Here is a 23,644-nt window from a genome sequence, read left to right as displayed (position 1 = left end):
AGATCATGTGCTAAAATCTGCCTCGTGGATATAATTCATCAGTCTCAGCCTAAAACGACACTCAGAGCATACGCTTACTCGTTGAGCAGAGCAACCGTTCGTTGGTTAGGCCAGAACTTCCCGACGAGTTCACTGTGGGGGGGACACCCACCAGGTACACACTACGTACTTGTTCCGGCAGCACTGAAGTTCCGGCAGCACCGAACAACGTGCCGACTGGAGAGGAGAACATCGTGGTGGCGTTGGACCTAAAGAGCGCATTCGACACTATGTCCCATAAGCTTATCATGGAGGAACTACAACAAATGGGCTCTGGAAAAAGAATTTTTGACTATGTGAAATCTTTCCTCACTGGCAGGAGTGCCACGATAGGATTAGATGACATACGATCGCCGAAGATAAACCTCGCTAACAAAGGAACTCCACAGGCAGCTATAGTCTCGCCATTATTGTTCAACATTGGCATGAACAATCTAGCAAGAAGGTTAAATCAAATCCGCGACCTCAAATTTGCAATATATGCGGACGATATCACTTTATGGATAAACAATGGCTCGTTAGGCCACAAAGATAGTATGCTGCAAGAGGCCATCAGCACTGTTGAACATTTTGCGGCAGAACACAGCATGACCTGTGCGCCAGAAAAGTCCGAATGGATCAGTGTTCACGGAAGAAGCTACCGCAACAGGCCGAACCTGCATTTCCAATTAGAAAACAGCACGCTTCCAGAAAGAACCAAGATGCGTGTATTAGGCCTCTGGATCCAAAGTAACAGGCGAACGGATTACACTATCGCAACCCCGAAAACGACAATGAAGCAAATAGTGAGGCTAATTGGAAGAATCACAAAGAAAGGGCGAGGCCTGCACGAAAGCGAAACGATACGACTTGTTCAAGCTTTCATTATTAGCAGAATAACATACGCTCTGCTATCAAAACTTAATTTGTTCAGAAAACAAGATAGTGGATCAAATAATACGGGGCGCCTAAAAAGCGGCACTAGGATTGCCGGTGAACACAGCGAATGAAAGACTCCACGACACAGGAATTTACAACACATTTGAAGAGCTGAAGGCTGCTGTTCTGATAACTCAGAGGGAACGACTATGTCTAACACAAGCCCGACAACAAGAATTATTTGAACTAAGGTACCTGGTCACACCACAATACTGCAGTGACAAAATTCATCAAATTCCAAGCCAGATCAGGAAGCAAATACAAGCTACACCAATACCAAAAAAGATGAATGCCAAATACCACAAAAGCAGAAGGCACGCCCGAACCAAGCACCTCATCAAAAGCTTCGGAAACAATCAAGCAGTGCTGTACACGGACGCCGCTCGGACCGTCAGAGGACACGTCATAGTAGCCATTCGCGTAATAACAGTGACATAACGGCCTCAGTACACAGAAAACGCACAGCCACTGCCGAAGCCTCAGCAATCGCGATGGCAATCAAACATTGCGACAACGCTGGGAAGTCGGCACTGATTATCTTAGACTCCCAAGCAGCGTGCAGACTGTACGTACAAGGTAGATTGCCACGAATCGCTCTAAGAATATTCGGCGACTCACTCCAACAATACCATGCGATCATATGGTGTCCAGGTCATCAGGGCATCCCAGGTAACGAGAGGGCGCACTCCTTAGCTCGAGAACTTACAAACCGAGCTGGGAGCCACAGCCCGTGCCAAGATAGTCTGCTTAAGGCCCAAGACACCCTCGAGCACCAACGTCGCACGAGAGAACGTCTCACCCCGCCGCATCAGCAGCTGGGAGTACCAGAAGCTCGCGCATATAGAAGAATCCAAACGCACACCTATCCCCACTTGGAAAGGGGCCATCACATAAATCCACATTACATGACGGCGCTTGTCCATGGTGTGGCGCACGGTCGTCACTGCCACATGTGACGTGGGAATGCGCAGCAAGACCACAGGAGGCAAATTCGCCGATGTTGCGTATTTACTGTAGGGAGCCGTGGGAGATCCTCCTCGCTCGGCCAGGGCTGGAGGTCCAGAGAGGCCTCTTGGACCAGGCGGAGCGTGTCGCCAGGATCACTGGAGTCCTGGAATAGGGACCCACCTGCTCGCTCTTTCCCATTCTACCCCTTTCTCTGAACAATCAATAAAGTTTTTCCACCACCGCCAGGCTAGAGTACAAATTCTGGTGAATTCACGCAGCAGTCTGGCTAGTTGTGATGACGTTACGTACCAAAACTTCCAAGATAAGCGCTTGTGCGTCATTAAAACATCCAAAAATGGCCGCTTGTGCGCCACCCACGGAGCCACGGTGCGGAGTGGCCGTAGAAACGTCACTATATATTGTGCGCGCACGTGACGAGAAGCCCATACCGTGTTGTGACGTCAGGGTACAGTAGGAACCGAAACTAGCTTTTAAGAACATACTGTAATTACTTTTTCAGGGCGCACTCGCGCTTAGCACTACCTTTTCTAGACTCTTCAAGGCTTGACATTTCATTTGACGCAAAGAAACGACAACTGAAAATATTCGTGTCAGTACCACTTTAAGGCCTGAACACACGTACGCGTTGCAGCGTGTCAGCGCGTGACCTTCTGACGCGGCGCCGCGCCCTCTCCCTATGAAGAGAGAGAGCGCACGCGCGACGCGTACTTGTGTTCAGGCCTTACTGTGGACGTGTTGCCACCACGTGGCACTTCTTGTCCATCCTCGCCATCCGAGCCGGCTGCGCAGATCTCGCGCCATTTCTGGCTCAACCGGATTTTTACACCAGCGCCACTGCCACATGGCGTTCTGATTGCGGCGGCAAGGCGGAGACCTTCGGCGGGCGGAAAAAACATCGTTGATCCCTCCATCCTAGGAATCAGAATAATACGAAAGTAAAGCGTGCCCTTACAGAAGTAACTGAATGTTTACTGTACATTGATATAAGAGAGTTTGCACAATGTATATATTGATGTCTGGCAGCTATAGCACCTTTTAACGTGGATGCACCCCCTTTATGATTGGTGGTACATCTCCATCCCGACGACTAACGTCCCTGCTAAATGATTAAACAAACCCTTGTGGTAGCTGTAGTAGTTAATGGTGAAAGTGTAATCAGAGAACGAGGTGTGATAGCCAGAAGAGCGTCGCATATTGGACGCAGAACTTGGTCACCATTCCGCGGCATGTTAAAATGTGATTCAACACCACGGCCGGACAAGAGGGAAACGCAAAGCGCGTCGTGCCGCCCCGGTAGCCCGGCCGCGATTTTTCTAGGGGAGAGCGCGTGAGCGGGGAACGCGGTGTAACAGTCAGGTGAGGCAGGCGCGCGTCGCAGAGCTATGAGCGAGGCTGACGCTTTTACGACGCTTGCGCTAAGGTCGCCACCTCTCGGTGTGTTAAGGCATTGACAAAATTGAACTTCAATTGAAAACACGCCGAATGGAAGGGACGTGTAACGCGTTGCAGGTGTTAATCATGGAGGCCACAGTTATGACGAATTTATTTTACTGCTCCCAGAGGGCAACACCTCCCCGCCGACCGGGAGAGTGGTAGATATAAAAGACACGTTTGTAAAGCATCTAGAGGCTGTGACCGTGGCGCAGTGTATAGCGTGCCCGGCATCTGTTGTTGCTGACCGTGCGGTCGTGGGTTCGATGTCCGTTGACGGAGCTTTTTTTCTTTGCCATCTGATCGTGTACATTTTTTCTACGTCATTTCCGTGACCGAAATACGTCAGTGAAGTCTTGGTGGACCGCGGCATAAAACACTTTCGTGTGAAAGCAAATTGGTCCCCGAAAGATCCGGCTCACCGCCTCGTTTTCCGCCCGCTTTCGCGGCCTGGAAAGGAGGTTTCCTCCGCTTTTCACTTTCCCGCTCGTCTGCTCTGGCAACTTCGCCTTCGGTGTGAACGAGCCTTTAAGGCTCGTTCACACCGAAGGCCGACACCGGTTCACACCGGGCGAAGCAGAGCGGCCAAGCGGGCTCTTCGAAGCGGCGAGGCGGCGAGACGGTGAACGCGCTTACGTGTTCAGACCGCATGGCTCTCTTGGCTGCCTGCGCGGCCGAGGAGGCGGGGCATCTCGCGCTTTTGCGCAAGTGTCGCTATCACGTGGCACTGCTTCTCCCAAATAGCGTGCCTTGATGCCCGCGCGCTCCGCTGAGGGTGAGGACAGGCGCGTCGTTTGCTACGACGGCCGCCATTGCGAATCCCGCCGCAGCTCGGCAGCATGCGAAACGCGCTACACAAAGCGCTTGCGGTGCGCGGATACGTCCGGAAATAAGTGCACGCTAGTGAGCTTTCTCTTTTTCTTTTCTTTTTGAAGCTTGGGCAGCTTTTGTTGCTGTTGTTGCCTAAATGCTTATTAAGGAAGCATGTAATTCATGTAAGCTGACGGCCTGTACATGTGTTATGCGCTAGAGGTAGACGTAGACTCTGTTATGTTGAAAACGAATCCTCTTCCTTACGCCGGAAACAACAAAGTCTAAAGCCTCACCTAATTTTCTCGTATGCTCTGCATTCCAAATACACAAATAATCGTTTAAAGTATTTGTATACATGTCAGCAGCAGCAGTATACGTATCTGAACACACACAATTTAGTGTTGCGAAGCTACCTAAGCGTGATTAAGGTGGCTCATTTTTGCTAAGTTTGCGAACCATTTACTCGTTCATTATAAATGGCATCGTACATATTGAACAGAGAATAAAGGGCCGAGGGGCAGTATGGTGCGAATATCCTGCTAAAATGAAACGAAAGCATCTTTATCATTATTAATGCTGACATTTCTTGCTCACAATCTGTAGCCGCTACTGTATTGGCACTCGAGTTGCACCTTGAATCCTTATGAAAACGATGAATACGTTGTTGAGTAGTATGCCGTAAAACTATGCATGCACGCAGTATCAGTGCGTTTTAAATGCGAAGCATTTCTTAGCGAACCTCTGGCACTTGGAGCGTTTCTATCTACGTATCTATCTATCTATCTATCTATCTAGCCGCCTACGTCTGGATGCTCTCATGATCGCCTCCTTAACTTGGTGTAGACCAACATTTGCATGGGAGGGTAAGAGGATTTGACGAATATGATTGCCGGGTCTTGACATGAATAACGCTGAAATCCTGTCGCGTACCTCGTCAAACCCTTTCCACTAGACACGTGTGGCACATACCCGTTTACCACGGGCCGCGGTGTACGGTTATGCGTCACAGGTGATTGACAGTTTATATCTACCCAGGAACGGCGCGAACCGACATTGGTAACTTAAATGCTAGAGCGGTAAGGAAAACCAACATCGGCAGCGTTGACTCAACGAATGGAAAGAATGAAAATTAGGGTCCCAGCAGGAATCGAACCCAAGCATTCTGCGTGGCAATCAGGTATTCTACCACTGAGCCACGCCAGGTCTATAAAGTGGTTTGGAAAAACAGCCTACGCAGGTGTAATATCGGTGCAACGTCAATTGTGCTTGTGGTGCTGGCTATCTAATCTTACAAGAAAGCAATAAACACTACATGATACTCTCTACGATGTGTACTCCAACGATACAGGCGTCATATCAGATTAACGTCTGTAGTCCCAGTGTTGGCTCCGCTTTTATAGCAGTCTAATAAACATTACGTTTATTTTCCTATGATTCATCAAGCTATATTGAAGCATTGCTCGACCCCGGAGGAATACATTAACGAAAGTTACATATGATATCCACATCACCGCACCGTAAAGTGCACTTCGTCCACCAGAACGACGCAGTATCCTCTTCATTTCTTACGAGGCTGGGCGATGGCCTCATGCTGACCGAGGATGATGCCAGATTGATTGACAGCCGCTTTGTAGACTAGGCTACGTAGGCCACATACGCCCAGGTAGTCTACGAATACGACAAACACCATCCACTGATGTTGGTCTACGTAGCACTATCCAGGCCTACCAGCCTCGACTGCCTATGCCTCACCAACGCGAAGGGTGGCTTCAGCTTCCGACATGTCACCGGCTCTGTCGACAGACAATTTGTCGATGAAATGACCGAGGCATCCACGACTTCCAACAGCTCTAATATACCACATACTTCACTACACATGGACCCCTCGTCACCACGATCACGACCGTATCCTATAACAAGTCATGACCAGCTGCTGGTGCTCACTGATCACGGTGATGATGCCCTTGTTCAAGAACTGTCAAGAACTTCTTGCACACATGCACATGGGTTCGGGAAACCTGCGTGCGTTCTCGGGACACGTATAAGCACTACATATCAGCTTACCGCTTGTGGTGTTGGTAACACCCACGTTGCCATTGGCAGCGTTACCCAACCGTAAACAACTGGAACACATATGCGGCTCTTCAACTTATATATGTGTGCGTATAAAATATATACAAATCTTTAGCGTCATTTTGTAACGTGTCGCTCAGTAAAAAAAGTTACGCCACAGTCACCTTCCCGCCGCATGCTTCGCATAACATCGACTCCAACGGTACGTGGGACTTGCCGAATTTTTTTCCTTCTTCTTTTTATCTGCAGTTTCTTTTTCTGTATCTGCAAGTTTTCTCGCATGCCCAAATTATTGAGTGTTTCGAATAATGTTTTACACTTTGTGCGGTAAATGCACGGCGTCGTTTATTTGTTTCTTTTATTAATATTAATATCTGGGGTTTTACTTGCCAGAACCCTGATATCATTATGTGGCACGTCGTAGTGGAGGGCTCCATGAATTTTGACCACCTGGTGTTCTTTAACCTGCGCTGACATCGCACAGTACACGGGCCTCTAGTATTTCGCCTCCACCTAAAGGTGACCGCCGCGGCCGGGATCGAACCCGTGACTTTCGGGTCAGCAGCTGAGCTGTAGCCGAGCTCCGTCACCACTAGCATACCACCGTGGCGGACGTATTTTTAAAGGCACAAGCCTAAAATGCCTCATCAAACGCGAAATTTGACCGTCGGCGTCCCGCGTCTACGGCGTCAGCGTACCACGACGTTGGGGACGAGGGATGCAAAAAATCAGTCACGTGATCAGGTCATCATGGCTTCACAAATTTTGACGTGACGTCATATGATGCCGTTATCACATGACATCGTAGCTTGGTCAAAAGTGGGCAGATCACGGAGGCAGTGCAAAACCAGATAAGGTGCATCCAATCTTGGAGGCAATGCAAAACCGCGCTTTCTGCGCAAAAGAAGAAGATGGCTTTCGCTTTCGAGCCGTCTTAAGCGAACACATAAGGGAGCCTGTGAGTTTTTATTTCATTATCTGGTTTTCCATGACGTACACATTGTACAACTTGACATTGTTTCTTGTATTTTTTTACTGACATAGCGTGTCTACTGTACACAGTGCTTCCCCGTCTTCTTGTTGTTTTCATGCGTCTTTGTATAAACGCTTCGCGAGAACTGTTTGTATGCGCATTCCTGTATGAGCCTTGAGGGCTTACATTATTAATAAATAAATTATGCTTGCTCAAAGAAATAAAATACTGAATGTGTGTGTGTTAATATCCAGTGTACAGGCCATTTATTTGTGCGCATTAATGCTGCGCTGACAGAAGCAATTACACAAATAAAACGCAAATTAGACAATAAAACATAACCGTCACAAGTCGATTCACTGTGATCGTAAGTGATTAAAAAACAGGAACTGCATAATTATTTAAGACAGGACGAAAATGTAACCTTGACACACAGAAACAGGGAAGGATAAAAAACATTTACCTGCACACATACATACATGGGCATCAGACCAGCACAGAAGGCGTACTTGAAACACGGAAAGGAATATAAATAACAAGAACCCGGCGTGGTTTTAGTTATGGTGCTTGACTGGTGACCTGAAGGCTGCGGGATGGAATCCCGGCCGCAGCGGCCCCATTTCCATGGAGGTCAAATGATGGAGGCCCGCGTACTTAGATTTAGGTGTACGTTAAAGAACAACAGATGGTCAAAATTTCGGGAGCATTCCACTATATACGGCGCCTCTCATAATCATATCGGGGTTCTTGGGAAATAAATTCTGACAAATAATTATTATTAGGAAAAAAGAAGGATCTAATCTGCAGACAAACACGCATAATATATTCCATGATACATTTCAAATCACAAAAATATCGAAATCAAAAATCAAAGGCAGATACAGGACCAACCAAGTGCAGTAAAGAATGTTTGCGAAGAAAAATGCAGGATTCATGCACACGTGAACCAAAGCATTTTCAACATGTAGCTGATATCAGTTTGTCAATTTATTACGCAAGTTTAACACCGGCAGAAGTTATCCTTGCATGTGCATTCGAAATACGAGCCGGAAACACGCAGCAAGTGCATAATGTATTCTTCGGATGCCGCTTGTCACGTTTGATTTTTACTGTCCAAAGAAACCGCGTATTTTCTAAAACGATACAGCTCCCAGCGTTTCTGGAATGACTGGTGCACTGCGGCACGCAACACCCGGCCATGGTGACGGTAGCGAGCGCATAAAAGTGGAGGGAAACGAGCACCGACCTAAAAACAGCACACGCGCGACGCACAAGTGACCGGGCGGGGGATTAAAAATGGCGGCCACGCTGCCGCCAAGGCCGAGGAGGCGGCATCTGCCCTTTCAAAAGCTGACACCACTCTAAGCGGGGGCGCGCGCACCGAGGCACTCTACTCCCAAATAGAGTCACTGGAAAATTTCAGAGTACCGCAAAGGTAGGCTGCACGCGGGCAACATTGAGCGGCGGCGGCCATTTCCCTTCCGGACCGTCCGGCGCGTTGGTAGCGTGTGTTGAGAAGTGACCGATCTTTTCGCCTCGATGCCGTGTTACGCTCGGTGTAACTTCAATATATGTGTGTGTGTGTTTCTTCAAAAGGATATCAGAAGTGATTTCGAGTCATGGACAGTCATGAATCGACTGCGCGGTAAGCGGTGTAGCTAATGAAACGTGCGGTGAACGTTGCCATGTGCTCGCGAACTCTCTTCGTGGCTTCATCAGTCTCTTTTCGTTTCACCGCCGGGTGTGTTCGCAAGGTCCGAAGCTGTATAGTTGCATTAGCGTAATGACCGTGCGAGATGTCATTTACTTTGACGCTTGGTGAATGTTGACTGTTTGCGCTAGCTTTGCAGTCGGTGTTCAGGTTCACTTCATAACGCATTCGAGAACGTTATCGAACATCGCGAACATTCAGCATTGCGTCCTTCGACTGATCGCTGACGCATACCTTACTTGCGCACCATGCTTGCTGTTCAGCTGGGTGTTATCTGTAATAGAAGTGGTGTGTGTACGGTAAGTGGAAGTTGTGCGTGAAGTATTTGTCTCGGTTCGGTACGCCAGCAGCCGAACGCACGGGCGAATCGGTGTGCGGTAGGTAAGCTGCATCTTCTTTGGTGAATACGTTGTCATTTCCTAACAGATAGGGAGAAAATAGGCCATCGAAAATGATTGACGTCAGTACTCAGTTGTTTCATTTCCTATTTTTTGACTCCTTAATACTCCCAACATTGCAGTGCATTTGCAAATATTTTGCTGTGTTCCGACAGTTTTTTTTTTCGTTGCCAGCGCGTAAACAGCAGGGGTTCGGTTTCTGCACTGCTTTTAATTTCAACTTTTTTTTAAAGACAACAGTCTTTCTTAGGATACTTAAACGGAGAAATTTTGGTCTGTCCTTCTGTCTGTCTTTCTGTTTGTCGGCACGTCCCTCGATTCAGCCACTCGGCCAAAGTTGAACCACTTGCCCAAGGGCCAGCCGTCTTGAACTGGTACGGCTGTTCATACTTGTGAACGTTGTCGATCAAAAAGTAAATATCATTCATATCTGAGGTGCAACATCACTAGGTAAGTATTAGATGGCGTATTCCTTTAAGAGAAAATGCATACATACGTAATTTTAAGGACCTTAGTTTCTTAAGCTGCGCTGAAATTTGCCTTCCTCCGTGCCCTCCGCTCGAGCTCATTGTTGTGTTTCGGTTTCGGTTCTGTATTGCACTGTACGAATGCCATGGGTTGGTGTTGAGAAACTTTAGTTTTGAGAAGGCCAAGAAGGTGAAAAAAATATCTAAAAAATGAAAAAGCAGCGTCGTGGGCGGCCTTCATGCTGCCGGTTGTGGGTGCCGCTCTGGCATTCCTGTTTTACCCAGGCGACGTGTAAATAAAAGAGTGTGTGGAGAGTACTCGTTGAGTGCGGACGTTTCTTCTGCTTCAGCGCTTCGCGCCAAACCGCGTGTTCGGGCTGGCTGGCGTCCCCGCCGGTTGCGTTGGTCACCGCCGGTCTTCGCCTGCTGCTGCGCCGGGACTACCAGCACGCAACACAGCACTCATGTTTCCCGACGTATTGCCAGATGGCGTCCATATCTCACACAGCGCCTCTTCTATCGTCTTTACACGACATTTGCAGCGAAGCACGCAGATATGCGGCCAATTTTTTTCTTATTGCACTCTTGTTAAAACTTCCTCGGCGCAGTGCTCCGTGTTATTTTGATCAGAAATAGCACATCCCGAAACTTTTAACGCGCATGCTGCTTCAACACAGTATGTATATAGATCTGGGGCTCGCATGAAATCAATTCCATCGATGCGTGGGAGCATAAGCCGATTTTTTTCTTTTTTTTTTTTTGCTGTGACCATTTCTCACCCACTAAACAGTACTTATTGTAAGGGAACGCTCGGCGCAACGCAGCATTAGCAACATTTTTAAAAAATAAAATGCGCTTAATAACCTTGCCTGTTACCAAGTTTATCAACAGAGTTCCACGCTTCAGTTTTGCGCAGTGGCAAATGATCATTCGACAATTGCCTTCAAGGTACGTATGCAGTAAACAGTTATTATTTTAAGTGTTCGATTTCGCTCTCGTGCGCGACACGCTCATAACTCGAAATGCATGCACAATCTGTTCAACAGATCGCAATATAAACAGCCGAGCAAATAGAAAGGTATGTAGTTTTCAATATCGCTGAACATAGCGAACAGAAAAGATGAAGTATCCTGTTGCATGAGAGCTTTTCCAGCAAAGTTTGTGTAGTTCACTACGGAAAGGAGTGCTTTTCGAGGGGGGCGAATTCATTCCACGGCCAACTATGCAGCCACGTACAGCGACGCTCTTTGACGTTAATGTTTCCCTCACAGAATGCAAAAATATACGAAATTCCCGGAGTAGCTCACAGCAACGTTTGCTTACTGGTGAGCTACTCTCTGGCATCTGCATGACGCGTTTAAAAAAGCGACGAAGTACTTCTAGGGACCATGGTACTACTAAATGTCCGGCCGCGCTCTGCATTTAACGCGCCTGCACCCAAAGCGCTTGGAAGGGATATGGCGGCGAGAGGTCACGTGATACGAGTAAGCCAATCGCGTCGGCGGCGGCGCGCGGAAAACAGATGCGATACTCTGAAGTTTTTCTAGTGACTCTACTCCCAAAGATACACCAGCGCCACCGCTGCACCACCGCCGCAGCACGTTTTGATTGGCTGCGGCAAAGCGGCGAGCTTGCGCGGGGGGCGAAAAATCGGTCCGGGAGCGATCGGACTAGCCGCCTCGTTTTCCGCCCGCTTTCGCCGCCTGGAGAAGAGGTTTTCCCCGCTTTCCGCGAGCCCGCTTTACCACTTTTGCCTTCTTTGTGAACAAGTCTTTAGTATTGCCTAAAGGGGTTGTGACTCTTCTCCTGTGAGTAAGGTGCGCTCCAATAGTCGCCTTCTTTTCGCAGATGGTCAGCCTAATGAATGACAGCGCCAACGAGTTCATCAGTGTCATTGGATCGATGCGGACCAAACACGAAACACTCGAATGTCGCGAGCTCTTTGAAAGGATGACGGCTGACGTCTTCATTCGATCAGCCTTCGGTCTCAAATCCCATCTACAGCGGTTGGATCGAACGAAGAGCATTACGGAGTCATTGTTTCAGCAGAGCTTCAACGTCTTCCAACAATTTCGTCGATCGTGGATACATTTTCTTACGGGTATGTACGCAACTTCAGTAAAATGGCGAAAGCAATACGTGTGTAGGCGTGCACAAAGAGAGGGCAGGCGGGGGGGGGGGAAGCGGCTGCACGTCCCCTCTTTCTAGGCGGGGGTGGGGGTGCAAAGTCCGCCCCATTCATTTGCTTAATCAGACCAATCCCGTCATTGTTTAAAGCGTAGGGTTATGCTCATACGAATTTTCGACAATAGTGGCAGCTGAGGACTCCTGACGTTGCATTTTAAGGACTGTTTACTTGCCAACCTAACCACCGGAAAGCCGGGGACCAAAGGTAGGCCGGTATGAGAACCACGTCTTCACTTTAATTTAATTTTTGTATCCATTGCGAAGCATGTTTTCCTTCAGACTCGCCCAAAGACGATTGGGTAGGGGGGGAGGTGCGGTAAATCTTGGTACGCCCCTCCCCTTGACCGAGTAGCCTGCGCACGTCTATGTATACGAGTGCGCTAATCCAGTCGTTAGGACGAAAAAAATATATATATTCAATCGATTACTGCCTTTGCATTTTAACAAGACATTGTATTGAGCAACGACCACAACTATTTACCAGTTTCATGTCTTTTCGTAAACCATGGCCTCTTCACATGCATAGCTCTAGTTAGAACTCAGACACGTTTGCAGCAACAAATAAATGTTCGAGTGAATATGAATTGGTTAGTTATATTTGAATGTGTAGAAAGTTCCCTTTTGCAATGAGGATAAGAAACGAGATTTTGAGACATACGTTGCCACGTAGCTTCGAAAATTTGCCTGTTCCCACTCTCAAAGTGAGTGCGTGATTGTAAACGCTATGAAATCGGTTTCCTTCCTATAGCAGCCAGTTTATCTTTGTTTGTTTCTTCCAGCTTGTTTTCCAGAGTTTACCCCCGTTTGGAAACTGATTATATCGTACCATTCACGGCATAACAAGGCTCCGATAGACAAGGTTATTCACGCAATCACATCCGTCGTACAGTTCCGTCGTGTAAACCCCGAGGTAAGTATGTATGGTTGTGTCAACCTGGAATTTCAGTGGTCAACCGCTCCCCGCAAGTTACACCATTGGTGGAGTTATACCGTTGGTATATCCCTGAAGGCTCGAAGAAAATATTCACTGACGATTACGATACTGCCTAATGCGAATTCTGAGTGCAGCTCTTTAAGTGTTTTCATACTGCAATAAATTCAGACGCGACTGACTCGCGAAGCGGGAGCCCGCGGATAGCAGCGCGTGGGCGCGTTCCATAACAACCGCCGCTAACAGGCCTCCGTTCATGCAGCGCTTTATTTCCACGCCCTCGCCGCATACCTTAGTGATGACGTCATCGGCGATCACACGATGGCGCGTACTACTGTTGCGCCGCAGGTGGCCGCCGTGGAACTGGTCGTCTCGCCAGTGTCGTTCCCTCCTCCTCGAGCTCTCCTTCCTACTGCTGTCTTTCATCCTCCGCTGCGCTCCGTGTTTTCTCTTTCTTCCTCGTTCGCTCTGCCCGTTACGACGACGCCGACGCCGTTCAACGCAGGCACGGGCGCCTAAAATTTGCGCTCTAAAACTTGTTTATTATGGGCGTACTTTTGCCCTGAAAACAAGATGTAAAATCTAACAGTCCGTTAGAGCGTTCCACACACAAAGTGTCCCTTCGACCAACGCACGTCTTCTTCTCCCAAGCCTCGCAGGTAACCCACTTACTCGTGCCCGTGTGCGAGAGGCATGCGTTGCGCTCAGGGCATAGCTTCCCTTCATCGGAGGGGGGCGTCATAGAGCGGCGACACACACACACACCTGTGTGTGTGTGTGTGTGTGTGTGTGTGTGTGTGTGTGTGTGTGTGTGTGTGTGTGTGTGTGTGTGTGTGTGTGTGTGTGTGTGTGTGTGTGTGTGTGTGTGTGTGTGTGTGTGTGTGTGTGTGTGTGTGTGTGTGTGTGTGTGTGTGTGTGTGTGTGTGTGTGTGGTTTCGTCCCAACTCTCGCAGGCTACAGAATTAGGTTGTGTTTGGTACAATCCCAGTGTAGTGAAGCCAACTGGCTCTAAAATTGAAGGAATGCTTACGAACGTTACACAAAGAATTATGTCATTCAGAGTCTATTTTGCGTGTTTGCTCAATGTGCCGATTCAGTCACCCACTCAAAAGAGGGAATTTTATAAATAATTTTTCAAAAATAACTTTGGGTGTCAAAGGATAATGATATGCGCACTGAAACCAAATAAATTGAGCTGCAAAGCAGCACTTTAGTTCGCTCACTGCACTGAGAATTTCAGGCACGACATTGGTATATTTTATTTTTACACGTACTTTCCTTTAAAATTAGGCAAAATACATGCGTCTTTCGCATTGCAACAGAGTCGTAATACACAACTAAACGAATGAATATTGATTGTTGACCTAAAGAGACGAAGGTGAACCTGCACTGATTGACGAACAGGTAGCCTCATGCACAGGTGCCTCGTTGAAAAGTGTGTTGTGCCAAGAAGCTCAGTCGAACATGGCGGTGACCCATAGTGTGCAGCGTCCCGGGCAGCTGCATCCAGCAGTACGATGAAACCTGTTTCTTTGTTTCTTTCTTTTTTGATGATGGCCCATCAGCCGAAAAATTTTGATTAAATGATTATTCAAAAGATTGGAGAGGTATAATTCACCTCCACAGAGCACTACTGCATAAAAAAAGCCGCCCGCATCTTCCCACGGAGGGAACTCGAGTAAATGCATCGCAGAGTGGTGGGGTATCGCGTCATTTTCATCAACGACGTGATATCGGGCAGGTTTATACTAAAGGGTCGATGAGAGTTATGGTGACTCCGCATTTAAAAAATCAACTCGAGTGCTTGTCAAGTGGGTGCCCCAGTGCTACAGTTGATCTGCCGAAGGGGGGCCGAGCTTGTCCTAAAATATTGAAGGAAACGCTGGGCCCCCCTAGGCCCCCCCCCTGACTTTAAGCCCTGGTTGCGCTGTCACAAGAAGCGCGAGCAGGGACGAGGCATTGCGGACGCTAACACAGACCTCCGCGTTCGCTCTCTTTCTTCCTCGTTCTTTCTATCCGTTACGATGACGACGGCGACGCCACTCAACACAGAAAGTGGCACCAAAGAGCTGCGCTCTAAAACGAGCTATTATGTGTACAAACGCGAACAAAGGCAGTTAGCCTGTCATATAAACTATGGGTTCCCCAGTAAATTAGTGCACAATATCCACTATGCCTCCATACAAGTTCGGTGGCACGAATAGGATCGAACCCGCGTCCCCGAGCTCAGCATTACAACGCCATAGTGGATGAGCACGAAGGGCCCTTGATTTGTCATCACAGCCAACATGGTAGCTTACAGAAGCACCTGCAATTGGAATAGGATCCAACAGTAAACGCTATAGCTACGCGCCAGATTCGCTCATGCGCGACCGACCAACAATGACTGAGGGTGCGAGCAATACTTGAAAGAGCTAAAACACTGCGAAAGTTTTGAAAAATTTTATAGAGTTGCACTCAACGTGAAAGCTGTAGGAAGTGCAAAGCAGTGATTCGCCCGTCCCTCGGTGAGGAACTCAAGGAGCGCGTCTTGAGGGACTAGTTGGAAAGACATTAGGGGAACTTGAACTGCTCTCGGGACGAGACACCAGGGTAGAAATAATGAACGCAGCCTATGAGCGTCGCAGAAGGATGTGCGTTCCTTCAGAGACGCTCCCGTAAAGCGCGCCCTGGCGTTCCTACCGTGCAGCCTCCTAGGCCTTCATGGTGGGAAACCTTCATTTGTAATGAACAGGTGCCCTCTCTCCTCCTCAACCTCATTTTCCTTTTCCGTATTATTGCAATACTATACTATACTATGCAAAGCTATAATATGTTTCACCCTCTCCCCTTCTCACACTCCCTTCCCTTTCCCGTACCCTTACTATACCATGCTATACATGACTACACTATACATGGTTTTGCCTGCGTGATGCTATACATCTCTATGCTATGCTCTACCCTCTCTCTTTCTCCTTTCCTTCCTCCTCACACTCAAATATCTTTCCCTCCCCCTTGCTCTAAATGGCTATGCTATACATGGTTTTGCCTGCGGGACGCCAAGCGACGACATGAAATCACTGCATACGATGGCAGCATACTACCTTCCTGCTCCCCTTTCCTTCCTCCTTTCCATCTTCCTCAGCCTCACATCGCTTCTCCTCAGCCTCACTTCCCTTACCCGCCCCCTTGCTATACATGGCTATGCTACAGATGGCCATTCTATACGTGGTTTTGCCTGCGGTACGCCAAGCGACGACAGCATACCATAGCGTACGACAGCCCGGGTCCCTAAAGTGATCCGTACTTAAAATCAACAGTACATAACGCGGAATCCCGATCCCATCTCACCTATATGCCGAATTTGCTACAGTGTTGACAAGGTAGAGGATTGGGCTTGTTGGAAATTCATGACAGTAAACTTACAACGCGAGGACACAAAAACAACAGAAAGGATGACACACTGCGCTGTTTTACAACATAGTGTTATTGCTGCAGCCATTTCATGTGCTTATATACACGAGGGTGCTTACGCAGAAAGGGGGGGGGGAGGAAATGACAAAAAATTGAATTAAAGAAGGCGTTCATACAGCACAAATGTCAAAGGTAAGTAAAAATTTGTAAAAAAAATTATCATGGTGTGTCCAGAAAGGTAACTTCACTAGGGTTGAGAGCAACGGAGGGGGAGCTCACGCAAACACTACCCAGTATTCTGATGCGATCCGCTTCAATGATTTCGCGCGTGAGCTGAAATCGATTCCTCGCCAACACTACTCATGAAAATGGGCAGGCAGCCGCAATCTCTGCAATAAACACCTAAATGTTTATGCTGATTGTGAAAGTTCTTCTGTTGCTCATTAAGCCGCTCATTGAGGCAGCTCCTAGTCTGCCTAACATATTTATCACCGCACGACAGGGGGATCTGATAGACCATGCATGTGGCACATGACACAGAAGAATTTTTGTGCTTCACAGTGCAGGAACTTAGATGCTTTGCTCGGTCATTGACTCACTTGCAAAGTTTTACCAGCTTCTCCGGAGCTGAAAAAAATACCGTGATACCTGCACGGTGGCCAATTTCCTTCAGTCAATGAGACACATTGTGAATACACGGGATCACAAGTGGACGCCTGACAAACAGACTGGCCGCGTGGAGAAGCAGCATCTTCACGCTTTGTGCACTTGAGCAGCTGTTCAGCAGTGGCATAGATAATGGTCAAGGTTTACTGTTCGTACAGTGTTGTCGATGGAACGCCTCTTGTTTTCGTTACAGAATGCCAGATGTGATCTTCTGCAGCTGCTGCTCAATGCTGAAGTGAAGGCAGAGGATCCTGTCAACGTGCATTCGCTCGCGGCATCCGATGGTGATGATAATGCGTCTGAAGGTAATAACACCTGCCTCCTTGTGATAACAAGCATCTTGATCAATATAGGGATTCAATCGTAACACAACAAATTATATCTCTCTTGTCTTTCAGAGAAGAAGCTTGTAGGTGTAAACAACAGTGACAAGAGAGTCCTGACAAACGAGGAAGTTGTGGCGAATGCCTTCAGTTTCTTCATAGCGGGGTGAGAAAAACTCACAGAATCTGTTATGCACTCGCCTAGGACGACTCAAAGGCGAAAGCCTTATTCTGTTTCTTCTAGTAGATTGTACTGACTCCCCGTCGCCGAAAGCTGTCTGCACCTAGCGTGGTTTCGCACTGCCTCCGGGATCAGACGCATTGCTAGCTTTCTGCACCTCACATGCCACCGGGATCGGCCCGCCTGTGACCAAGCGACGATGCCATGTGATGACGTCATAATATTACTTCACGTTATGTGACCCCATAGTGACGTCATGGGGACGTCACACGTTTCGGCTGTATGTGATGTTATGATGACGTCACCACGTGATGATTTTTTTCATCACTCAATTTGACGCCGACGGTCACTTTTTGAGGCATCTAACCCTTGCACCCTAATAAACTGCAGGCTGATGGTTACTTGTTCAATACCAGGCGCTACAACGGGGAGCGAACTCAGTAGCGAATGCTTCGAGCTGGCACCAGATAGTTCATAAGAGAGGGTTTTACAAACATGACGAATTGGTCCGTCGTGGTGGTATAGCGGTTAGGGGGCTCGGCTGCTGATCCGAAGTTCGCGGGTTCGATCCCGGCCGAGGTGGCAGCATTTTGATGGAGGCAAAATGCTGAAGACCCTTGTACTGCGCGATGTCAGTGCATGTTAAAGAACATAAGATGGTCCAAATTTCCCCAGCCCTCCACTACGGCGTGCCTCATATTATAGTTGTTGGGCACGTAAAACCCGAGATATTAATGTTACATGACGAATTACGTTTTCGCCGAGATATAAGGCCCAATAGACCACCTTTTTCACTTTCCTAAGGATGCTCACAGAATCTGAACACAATACCCACGGAACCTCAACATCGGCAATCTGGTATTGCGTGTTATGCGCTTTGTTTGTTACGACGCTCACATAAAACACGAATTTTACAGCGCCCTAAGAAGTTCTACTACCGCGTTGAACTTTCTTTTTATTGCGACAGCAACGAGTGGAATAACCTTCTAACGAAGCTGTAACCCAAAAATCTTTGGTATCCTTTGAAGAGCATTTGATCTGAAGGATTCTGTAACCTGTTCAGACTGCACTGACTTGTTTGTTGTTCTTTTTTGCCCAAATGTATGTTTCTTATGTTTATGTACCACTCTGCTATGGTCTAAGTTAGACCGCAGTATTTATAAATAAATAAAAAATAAATAAATTATATGGGCACTTAAGCCGCATTTATCCTGTGGTGGTCGCCGTCATGTTCCGTATAAAGTCCAAATCGACAACACCGACCCGCGCGCAGTAGGGTCTATGTTTGAGTGAAAGTGTGCGGAGGCTGCCGACTGGCACGGGTAAATCAGAGATGAAACACGTCGGCCAGATCCGTCCCGCGAAGGAGCATAATGGAGTGCCGGTTAAGGGCTGCGTCGCTCGAGTAGGAACTGCGAATGAAGGTCCAAGGGACGCAGTCGCGGGCGCTATTTCGACAGGGATCAGCAAACAGTTTATACCTTAGCACATGTTGTGCCCTCACCGCTGACTTCGCGTTGAGGCGACGGAGAGCCCGAAAACCACTTCCCTCGCTGGAGCGGCCGTATTCCCTTACGCCAGCGTTCTGTACGGTTACTCCAGGTCGGGTACTAAAGTAGTCAGCTGGTTGCTTTACTTCATATAACATTCAACTTTGTTGCTATCGCATTCATTGCTTCGCCCTTTAGGCAAAACTGTGCCTTTTATATTTTCCGACTTTATATGTTATTTCTCGACCTTTTGCGATGTGCGCACAGCTGGCTGCGAGCACTGCTGCATAGCACTGAAATGTGAAGCTCGGCGAGTTAGTGGGTGTTCATTTCTTGAAGAACAAGCTAAACAGAAAATATATGATAAAGCGTGCGTCTTGTTCTTAGTTACTCGTCGAGTCGCAACATATAATTTGGCACAAAATGTATTGCGATAAAGTATGTTACTTTTAGATAACGGAACATTCACTGTAAGGAAAATGCTTGGCCCCTAGCCAACAACGGGCCTCGAGAAAAGAGCGCTGGTCGCTTCGAAGATGTTTTTGAAGAAACAAATACTTTATGGAAATATTAACATATACTTTATACTTTAAAAGTAAACGCATAACATTACATTAGTGGTATGGGTGGCTGAATCGGGTGACATACATACAAACAGAAAGACAGACCAACATTTCGGCGTTTAAGATCCCCAAGAAAGACTATCGTCTTAAAAAAAAATTAACGCAGCTTCACACAGTGGTGCCAAGGCTGAAGGAAGTGCGGAGCTGGGCAGCCTTCTTTGTTTCTCTTAGGTTTTCTTTTTATTTCCTTCTCTCTTGCTTTCTTTTTGGCTTTCCTAATTTCTTCTGCCTTTTTTTTTTCTCTCTTATTTCTTTCTGTTTTTCCCTGTTTCTATTTCGCGCTTCTTTCCTACTTTGTTTCTATTTTATACGTGATTTTGCCTGCGTTACGCCAAGCGACGACAGCATACAACAGCATACGGCAGCCCGGGCCCCTAAGTGCTCAGCACTTGGTATAATCGTCAAGGCGCTCGAAGAACAAGAGAAAGAAGACTTCTCCTTGGCGCGAGCACGCGCTCAATATGCTACAGACGGCTATGCTATACGTGGTTTATCCAGCGTTACGCTTAGCTTCATGAGACGACGACAGCATACGACAGCCTAGGCCCCTAAGGTGCTCCGCACTTGATATCATCATCAAGGCACTCCAAGAACAAGAGAAAAAAGGCTTCGCCTTGGCGCGACCACGCGCTCAATATGCTACAGATGGCTATGCTATGCGTGGTTTTCCCAGCGTTATGCCAAGCTACATGAGACGACGACAGCATACGACAGCCTGGGCCCCTAAGATGCTCCGCACTTGGTATCATCATTAAGGCGCTCGAAGAATAAGAGAAAGAAGACTTCTCCTTGGCGCGAGCACGCGCTCAATATGCTACAGATGGCTACGCTATGCGTGGTTTTGCGAGCGTTATGCCAAGCTACATCAGATGACGACAGCATACGACAGCCTGGGCTCCTAGTACGCATGCCTATGGGTGTGTGCCTCAGGAATTGGGCAAGGCCGACTTCAGGGTACCGTAGCTGCGAGGAAGAGCGAAGACATTACAGCGAGAGTGATGGAGAGCGGTGGGGAACGAGGTTGGAGTCTGGAACGGGACAGAGTAAAGCCTAGTAAGAAGGGAGTGCTGAAGCAAGGAGCCGAGAAGGAGGAAAGAGACGAACATTAAGCGATAACTTTGCTCGGCGAAGTGGAGAGGAGGACGAAAAAGTGTAGGAGAGGAGAATAGTAGTAGTAGTAGAGAGTAGTGATAAGTGGAGAGGAAGGGAAGAAGAAGATATTAAAACAAAATAAAATTTCTTCGAATTGGTATTTACCGGAGCTAGTTGGTTGAGAGCTAACATTGATTCGAGCAACGAAACTTGAAACGAGGAACAAAGAGAATGCAGACGAGGACGTCGCTGCGACAAAGACAGCGGCATCCTTGTCTGTCTCTCCTTTTTGTTCCTCGTTTCAAGTTCCACTGCTCGAACCAGTGCTTCTTGCCGAGGCAGGATTCGAGCATGGGTACCCACTGTCCGAAGGCGAGCGTCGTAATCACTCGGCTATCCAGCTGCGGTAGCTGAACAAGCGTTCATGGGAGCCATATGATTGCGTTGTTATGAACGAGAGAACGAAAAAAAGATAGCGGAAAAGAGACAAAGATACAAAGAATCAAAGAGAGAAATAACGAGAAACAGAGAGAGAGGCAGAAAAAATAGAGGCAGAAAGTAGCTATAGCATAGCCCTGTATATAATGGGGTGCCAAGGGAAGTGACGGTGAGGAAAGGGAAAGGAGAATGGGAGACTGTAAAGCAGAGCATTACCATGTATGCTACATTATAGCAAGGGGTTGGGAAAGGGAAATGAGGTTGAGGCCAGTAGCTCCACTGTTCCCACAGTCTTCGCAGCCATATAGTGCGTGGCTGCCCCATTTTCTTTCTAGGCAGAGCTATTCTTCTTCCTATTTAGTGTTGTCTTCGTAGGACTTACATTCATCTCCTCGCTTCATTCGAGAGCTGCACTCTGTGAGGCGACGAAGTGAGAACTGAGACACTCACTTCTGAATTTTTGTTTCTCTTAAAGGAATACTAATCACGTCAACCTTTTGAACAGAGGCGGTGAATATGTGGCGGCGCATGTAGACTAAATAACAAACCATCATGACTTACAAGCTACTACTCTAGCGTCGCCAGCGCGAAGTCGGCGACGGGAATGACAGCAGGTTAGGTCGTTCCGTACGCAAGCAGACACAGCGAAGAGATCGGAGACATGTGTGAAAAAACAAAACACCAGCTTTTAATCTAGTGGTATGGCAGCACAAAAAATCTAATACAACACTTAAAACAAACTAACAAACACCTATAAAATCGATCGAGCAGTTTACACGAACAAGTATCACAAAATTACCAATGTACAGCGATGGAATAAATTAAATAGTAGCTAAAGATGTGACAGTTCGGAAGTAAAAACAGATGAAGGCATACGTGAGACGACCGGACGCGTTGAGTCTCTGACGATCGGGTGCGAGAAGTCGCAGAGTTCTGGCATGACTGCGATGTCGGCGGAGTTGCAACGCTGGTGTTTCGAGGAGGAAGGTGATCTCAGGCAGGTTGGACTAACTTGAGATTGAAGTTCCGATGGCTACGTAGACGTTATTTACACGTCTCAACTAGACGAATGGCTAAGTTTAGATGGCCAGCAGATACAGATCCACACTAAAAACTTCTAGAAGGGATACTTGTTTATATGCTTCTACACCATGTTGGACAAGCTTAGCAGGGCTATAGTGCCTAGAATATAGAATACGTAATTTTGCATAAAGGTAGCTACTAACGCTTTACAGAACTGGAACTAAATTGTGAGCGTACATCAAAAACTAGATTTGTTATGTTTTTTTACGTCTGTTTATTTATGAAAATTGCCACTTATGACGGAATTTTTATACTAAAAAATACGAATGCGCATAGCCTACTGGTTCTAGTGCCAGTTATGTAAATGCCATTAGTTAACACGTGGAAATTTTTGTTTTCTAAGCCCACTAGTTCTCGAGAAAAAAGTACAGAAATGACAAAAATGTTCTTTTGAGAAAAACGCAGAAATAACGTAGGGGTGCGCGCGCATTACATGTCAATGTGCCAAAAAAGCACCTAAAATTCATTTTGAAGCGGCGAGTGCCCAAATATGATATATTCGCTGAAAAATAATGAAATGCTGTGTCAGGTAATTTTGAAATCCCAGAATTTAATTTTTTTACCAAAAGAAGTCTCACCCTACCTTAAACTATTAGTTCATTGCGGTTAAAAACAAGAGCCCATAATCACAAAGGTGCCTTGCACTAGATTTTTTCGGACAATATTTCAGCCATTCACAATGCTAGACTCAAGTAATTATCTAATTATCTAATTGAGATGTCGATCTTGACTAGTGAACCCTGTTCAGTTTCTTTGTACTTACCTTTGATTCTGTTAAAATTACATTAAAGCTCCACATCTACCAGACACATTCGTAATTTTTTTTTGTGTGTGTGAGTGAGCCGTGCCTTTGAAACAAAATTCATGAGTAGTGAATCCTATTCAGACTGGCTTGTGTTCATAGCATGTGGTCTAGAAAATACGGATGCCATGCTGGCAAACGCAGAACAGTGAAAGTGACCCCATCTCACCCTACATTTGCGTATAAACGATGCCCTGTTAACTACAGAATTGCTTATGTAGTACAACAATGTAGTAAGCACAGATGAACTGCAGAAGCATCGAAACAACCGATCCGAAATTATGGGGCCTATGCTGATATCTGCAGCACTGGGTGAGCAAAATTCATACTGTTTCTGAAAGCGAACAAAGTGCAAGCGCTAGTGTTATAATGTCTGCAAGAAATATTAGTGTATTTGTGTAATACCGGCGTTACACGGGAATTTGCGATTGCTGTCGACTCACTCCGGGTCAAATATCTGCTCGCGAGAATTATCGTAGCCATGGACTCTCCAAGTCCATAATGTTGCATCATACCGAGTGTGATGCGCCGCTAATATAATAAATATGACCACGACTGAGAGGTGTGAATTGCAGTTGACTGGATCGACTTCGAGTAAAATCGCTGCATTGAAAACAGCGCGAAAACGGGATGACGGCTAAGG

General features: G+C 47.1%; 1 protein-coding gene across 1 annotated transcript in view; it reads left to right on the top strand.

The window, feature by feature from the left end:
• LOC119399528 (cytochrome P450 3A29-like) overlaps positions 1-23,644 on the top strand; it is a 96,557-nt gene that overhangs the window by 51,031 nt on the left and 21,882 nt on the right. Inside the window, exons 6-9 of the mRNA XM_037666339.2 lie at positions 11,641-11,893; positions 12,759-12,889; positions 17,163-17,294; positions 17,373-17,458. Coding sequence (XP_037522267.1) covers positions 11,641-11,893; positions 12,759-12,889; positions 17,163-17,294; positions 17,373-17,458 — 602 coding nt within the window. The remainder of the gene's footprint in view (positions 1-11,640; positions 11,894-12,758; positions 12,890-17,162; positions 17,295-17,372; positions 17,459-23,644) is intronic.

This window comes from Rhipicephalus sanguineus, chromosome 7 (genome assembly GCF_013339695.2).
Source record: "Rhipicephalus sanguineus isolate Rsan-2018 chromosome 7, BIME_Rsan_1.4, whole genome shotgun sequence".
Taxonomy (NCBI): Eukaryota; Metazoa; Arthropoda; class Arachnida; order Ixodida; family Ixodidae; genus Rhipicephalus; species Rhipicephalus sanguineus.
The sequence above is the reverse complement of the archived record's forward strand: the minus strand, read 5'-3'. Positions and strand labels throughout refer to the sequence as shown.